Genomic DNA, 6,431 nt, shown 5'->3' on the forward strand with positions numbered 1-6,431 from the left:
ATCCTATCGCCTGAAGCAGCTAGCCTTCGCATATCTTCTGCTAGCTCGGTAGTAATCGCCGTTATTTTCGTGTTTTCAAAGCTAGCGAGATAGTGAAAACACACTGAAAGCTAAACTTTATTGTTTTGCCTTCTTCTATTGTGTCAGGCATGTGCAGTTTGTGGTTTCTTTTTCTTCTCTACAAATAAGACCTGATGTTTTTCATACGCCAGACAACCCACAAGGTTCCAGCGGGCTTCGTTTGGTATACTCCTTACACGTAATAGATCACTGAACGGACTAGTGAGAGCAAGCAAAATCACTAACGGTAGTTGCGGCCAGAAATACGCCTCTGTTAGAAGAGTAAAGGCGCACTACACTGACTGTTTTGTGGTTACGCTTCCATAATGCGGCGCACTTGCCATAAAGCTGAAGTTCTACGCGTAATCCTCAACCAGCTTTTTTTTTTTACCGTACGACTCAGAAGTTGATCTATTTATTGTTGGTAATAGGGGATATTTTAAGCAGCAATGTCCATAGAGTAACTCTACATATCACGCATGCGCATGTAGCGAATTGTTACTCCTGCAGTATCAATTCTTATCGTTGTGTTTGGGGTTGTCACAGTAAAATCCGAATAAGGCATTACCTACTTGTCTAACTTTGTGGCCAAACAGAGCAGAAAACATTTTGAACCGCACAGAGGAACGCCCTTCGGCTCGTTTTCCGCGGTGTCCTGCAAAGATGATCGTGAACGAACTATAGCCGACATAAATAGTATTGTGCTAAACGCGTAAAATGCGTAAATACCGGCATCAGTGTGAAGAAACTACAGGAAGGTTGCAGGTCAGACACATAAAACGTGCACAAACTAGAAGCGCACACCTTGTCGTGCTTAGTTTGTGTGCCAGGGGCGTAGCCAGGGAGTGGAACATTGGGACCGTGCCCCTCCCCCTCCTCTCCCCCCTAAATTTTTTTTCGCCATGGTATTGAAAGCGGGAAATGACCATTTCAGAGGCATGGCCTCTCCGAAATCAAGAAAGTGCCCGCACCCTAAAAAACAAAAAAACGAAAGTGTGGCTACTCGCCTAGCGTGGGCCTGTTCTATGTTTCCAAGTTGTTCTCTTCTTCGCGTAGTTTAAACATGTCTTTAAAATCAATTAACTTAATAAAGCGCAGCAATATACCCCATCGCTTGCGAAACGCCAACGCATCGCACGACATACTTTATTAATAAACCTCGAAAACAGTAAAGCACCACTTGTTCTTTTTTTGTATTTCACTTCTCTCGTCGTTGGCGCGCAAGGCAACATGACAATTGAAATGGCACGTAAGAGCACTAAAGCACAATCGCAAATGTACAGTACCCGTGAATTGAAATGAATTAATGTTTGTTTTAGTAACAAGCGCTATGAAAAATTTCTACACTTAACCTCGTGGTTTCATTGCAAATCTCTCCAATTCACGTCATGTTCATGGTTTGATAAGTGGTTTTTAACGTCCCAAAACCACCATATTATTATGAGAGACGCCGTAGTGGATGTCTCCGGAAATTATAATTTTGGCTACCCGGGGTTCTTCAGCTACCCGGGGTTCTTCCCAAATCTGGATAAACTTCATGTCAGCTATGATGTAGTTAACTTATCATTACGTCGATATGAGACGATCCATAGAAGCGGGAAATCATAGTACGAGCATTACTTAGCAACTTAGTTTTTCGATTCGATCTTTGAGTATATGGCAGTTCTCTGCTACGTTCGACTCATTGCGACTCATTAAGCATGCAGAACTTCCGCATGGACCAGCCTTGCTGTTCCAAATAGTGCCTCCAACTGTTAGCATCGAGAGTGATTCCCAAATAGGCATTTTAGATGAAGGCGGAAACGCTGTAGGCCCATAGGCCTAGATATGGGTGCACGTTAAGGAACACCAGGTAATCCGAATTTTCGGAGCCCTCTACAACGGCGTCTCTCATAATATTATGGTGGTTTTGAGACGTTAACTCTACATATAAATATCTATCTCCAAATGAAGCCTTATATATATTTTCAAACGCCGAGGAGAGAAATGCAATCGCGGGTAAGTTGTAAAGTCTAATGTTTGCTGAAACAATCGTCATTATCGAGCGTCCGGCTACTGACAAGGGTGCATACTTAGGGAGTGTTCATAAGGATCAAATTTTATCTTGCTGATTTCAGCACGGCACGTTCAACAAGAGCGGTGGATCTGAAGAAAGAAAGCAGGGGGTTAAAGGCCCCTCGTGCTCTATGCTGCCACAACAATCCACCCCCTCTTATTTTTTTCTTGTTTTTAAACTTTCTTTTCTATCTAAAATTTTGTTATTTTATTCTTCGTCTAAGAAAGGAAACTACGCCCATGTTTTTGCACGTCCGTATATTGTTTGTTTCTCTTTTCTTCATGAACCCTGCTCCTATCATTTCGTGCCAGGGGGTGGCGCGCACTACTCACTCCGCGGGAGAGGGGGTGCGTGACGCAGACGCCACCGCCAGGCTGCCCATCAAAAAGGGCCTCCGCCGGAGGGGACGCTACCAATTCGCGCCCATCCTCTGACGGTTCGTGTTAGGTCTTTACTCCTTCGTGCAGTACTTTGCAGCCATGCCCGCCATTCTGTACAACCTCCCCGGCAGCCCACCCTGCGGCTTCGTTCGCTCACTCGCCAAGCACCTGGGAGTGGAGCTTACGCTCAAGGACGTGGACTTTGCGAAGAAAGAACACCTTAGCGAGGAATACCTCAAGGTATGTGGGCATGACTTGTCTCCTAAGATTGACGAGGGCTGGTTTTCATCGATTGATGAGCTCAACGGCGCCTTTAGCGTGCATCAGTTGGGTGAAATGGGCCTTGAAATCCTTTATTCGTAAATAACGAACGAGAGAGGATCGGTGCGTCATGCTGATGTATTGGGCAGTTAACACATGTTTTCCGTATGTGTCTCTACGTAACGTTTTCTACTTTGGTTCGCCCTTTTGTACCGATTCAGAAATTGCGAATGTCTCGCTAATTCGCGTTGCGGTGCCTTCGGTGTATTTTTTCTTGGCCGGTTCATCGCTCATCGAGTGCGTATTTAGAGTGCTCTTATTTCTGTTAAGAGCATGCCGGTCTCGCATTATCCGTGTGTTCGCCTCGTTGACTTTTCTGTGCCCTGGCCTGTGTGAGAACCACTCATAGGCCTTTTATACGCTGGCATTATGAAGTCCTTCAGTATCTCGCAGGCCTGTTACGTATCCGCATATCACCGGAACTTGTCTTCCTTCACGTATTCAGCCACGCTCTAGCCCTCCGTGCCGCAACGTTGTTTCAAAATGCTGGTTTGTCATAACCCATTGTTGTTGCATACATTTCTACTTCTACATGTTTTGTGCATGTTTCTTCGCTTCCAGCCTTACAGAGCGCGAAGGTGACATCACACCCCTTTTTTAATGTTCTCGCAACACGGCCAAAAATAATCCTCGTACAACTCTTTTTTTTCCGACTTTATTCAATTTTTCTGCATAATGCTGCTTCGGCTTTTTCCGCACTTCTGCGTAGATAATTTCCCCTGCTGTTGCACGCCCAGTGCTGTGGGCACCTCTTCTACGTCGGCAAAGCATTTGAATGAGTAATAAATCCTGTTCAATGTAGCCTTTGCATGCAACAGGTGGGTCAGTTCTGGTAGTAGAGCGTTCCTTCTATGGTCCTATACAAGCCAATATTTCCTTTTACGCTTCGCACACTTTCTTCAAACCCGTCTTCGCATAGCATTTCCTAAATGCTTGCCATGCTGCTAAATACACCCACTTTAACCTCTCTTAGTCTGTCACATGACATGCGTTTCGACTTCTTTCACTTATTCTTATCCACACTATTGTTTAGTGTGCGTCCCACAATCCTTGCCTCGCAACTTCTCGTTTGCAACAATATCCTCTTCGGCTCATGCTCAGTTTAGTCGTCCGCACTGTTTCGACTAAACTCCGTGCTTCTCCTTTGCAGATCAACCCATTCCACAAGGTGCCTACCCTCGTCGATGACGGCTTCGTTGTCTACGAGAGGCAAGTATATTATCCTCCTTCTGTTGTATCTTTCAGATTTCCGTTTCCCACTTCGGCTGTCTCTACCAACCATCATCAGTGAATCTAGTTTGTTTCGGCACCTTCTACTGTTATGCTTATTAACAATTTCACTTGTATTTTTGTCATGTCACAATAAACTTAAAAAAGGACTTCTCCTGCGCGTTTTTTCTACTTTTTCTATTCTCCCAGCTCACTCAACCCACATCTCTTTGGCGCTAACCCCCTTCCACCGCTGGCCTTGCTGCGAAGCATCCCTCCCCCCCCCCGTCTTTCATCGAATGTACTCTGTCCGACCTTGCCACTATAGCAGCCTTCCTTCACTTGAAAGCAATCGCCCGCACAATGCATCCTCTATTGTGCCGACTCGACCAAAGAATTGCGCCAGATGGGCACTGCCTTCGAGTTTCCAGCCCGTCTGTGTCGGCGCCGCATCTTCCTCCTCAACGGGCCTAGCAGACTTTTGTTCGCTCCAGGAATTGGGCTTCCCGTGCACGAGTGCAGATCTACTACGTTTGTATTTCTCCCCTTCCCTCCCGCTCGTTTCCCACCCTTACCATAACGTCATTGCGCGCCAGTACTTCCAGTAGAGAACCTTCAAGCATTACACATCGTTGAATATCGCAATCTGCAATACTTGCGCGCATGAAGCATCAATTCACTCTAACTACAAGCTATGGAACACTGCTCGTCGGCTGATTTTCTTGTCCCTACTGCCGCAGCAATGCCATCGCCTACTACCTCCTGCGGAAGTATGCTCCAGAGTCTGATCTCTACCCGGAGTGCTACAAGGAGCGAGCACGCATCGACCAGTGTCTCGCGGCTGTTGCCAGTACTATCCAGCCACATCAACTACTGTTCTTCGTGAGTGCTTTCTCAACACAATTCAATATCGAAAATTTGCCCAGCCACTGAACTAAACCCGCTTCATTTATGCTACTCGGATAGTGTCGACGCCAGCCTTAAAGCATTGCCGATTCCAAACTTCCACTTTCGTGCCATTACTCGTTTCAGTGCCTGATTTTTGTCGGCAACGCATTGTGCCATCAAGTAACACATCCGGTTTACTTTTAGCTTTTTCTTAACCCTGTAAGTTGCGAGCAGTGTGTTTCGTTTTATGCAGCAAGCACGTCTCTGAATCCCGTTGAGTAGGCGCATACCAACGTTTCCTATTAAAGCGATTTCTTTTTTTGCTGTTCTCGATCTTGCTTACCCCTCCGAAGCTTTCTAGCTTCCCCTTTCGTATGAATGCGATCATGCTCCTTGTTGCTAATTTACGCGGCTTTGATTTATCTATCATTCACACGCATTCCATTTCCAGCGTCCACGCTTCTGGGAGAACAAGAAGCCAACTGACGAAGAGGTCGCTGCCTTCGAAGAAAATGTTCTCAAGGGTTTTCAGTATCTCATCACTGACCAGTTCGCCACCGGAGACAAGCTCACGCTCGCTGACCTGTGCCTCGTAAGCAACCTGGCCATCTCTCTCGAGGTATGTTCATTCTTAAGATCCCCCTTCGTTGTTTTGTTCAGCAGTCAATTTTTTTGTCTGTTTCTTATATCGCCTACACCTGCTTTCGTTACTGTTTCTTGCGCAGTAATTATCGTCTCATCTGTCTTTTGCCGGGTATTTGCATTTCTATTCTTGAAATAGCTGTATTCTTTATTTCAAGCTTCTTTTATCTCTGCAATTCTTCTCTCCTTAATTTGCTGCCCGCTTTCCAGAATGGGTCTGTGGACGCTTCAAAGTTCCCTAAGCTGGCTGCCTACTACGAGCGTGTGAAACCTGAGCTTGCCTACTTCGAGGAAATCTACAGGCCGTCTATCACCTACCTTCAGCAGCGTTGGAGCGAGCTTAAATGAAGTTAGCCACAACAAGTTCAACAAAGCTGTTTATCTGACTGTTTACTATTCTGTCTCCTATACAATAAAATATATTTTTCTTTGACCTGTTGTGTCACTAGGTTTTAATACCGGATTTCTGAAGCCCTTGGAGCATCTGTCTTTAGTTTCCACACGCTTTACTAACCTGCGTTAAAGCATTCCAGCTGGTTTTCTTGCAACACTCAAGTCTGTCCCACAGCGCATGCCACTCAGTGGTCTAACCACGCAGGTGATAGCCGGAACACTTCAGCGCGTGCCGGTTCACATGGATGTGGTGTGCAGCATTCCTTATCTTGATATCATCTTAAGGGCATGCGGGCTTTGATCATTCCTATGTGCACCGCGCGAACTCTTAAAAATTTTTTAGACTGAGCTTCCTAAGTCCACATAGGTCTTTTTTTCGATTTTCAGCTCGTCAGGAATGACGTCCTTTCTTAAGTTTCGACAACGTTCTGCCTTTATTTTGGCCTGGGGGGAGGGGGACAGTCTCCTATGCATTCCCCTCA

The 6,431-nt window shown here is 45.8% G+C and overlaps 1 protein-coding gene across 1 annotated transcript; it reads left to right on the forward strand.

Annotated features, from left to right (window-relative positions):
• The first annotated feature begins 2,550 nt into the window (after positions 1-2,550).
• On the forward strand, positions 2,551-5,987 carry LOC142803389 (glutathione S-transferase 4-like). Its single transcript, XM_075888510.1, has 5 exons — positions 2,551-2,736; positions 3,968-4,026; positions 4,767-4,908; positions 5,366-5,533; positions 5,767-5,987. The coding sequence occupies exons 1-5, from the start codon at positions 2,596-2,598 to the stop codon at positions 5,902-5,904; spliced, it is 648 nt and encodes a 215-aa protein (XP_075744625.1). The 5' UTR covers positions 2,551-2,595; the 3' UTR covers positions 5,905-5,987.
• Positions 5,988-6,431: the final 444 nt, after the last annotated feature.

Source organism: Rhipicephalus microplus, chromosome 3 (genome assembly GCF_043290135.1).
Source record: "Rhipicephalus microplus isolate Deutch F79 chromosome 3, USDA_Rmic, whole genome shotgun sequence".
Taxonomy (NCBI): domain Eukaryota; kingdom Metazoa; phylum Arthropoda; class Arachnida; order Ixodida; family Ixodidae; genus Rhipicephalus; species Rhipicephalus microplus.

Coding starts and splice junctions, on each gene's coding strand:
- LOC142803389 (XM_075888510.1), top strand. CDS start 2,596: ATGCCCGCCATTCTGTACAACCTCCCCGGCAGCCCACCCTGCGGCTTC. Junction 2,737..3,967: donor TTAGCGAGGAATACCTCAAG/GTATGTGGGCAT, acceptor TCTCCTTTGCAG/ATCAACCCATTCCACAAGGT. Junction 4,909..5,365: donor CACATCAACTACTGTTCTTC/GTGAGTGCTTTC, acceptor TTCCATTTCCAG/CGTCCACGCTTCTGGGAGAA.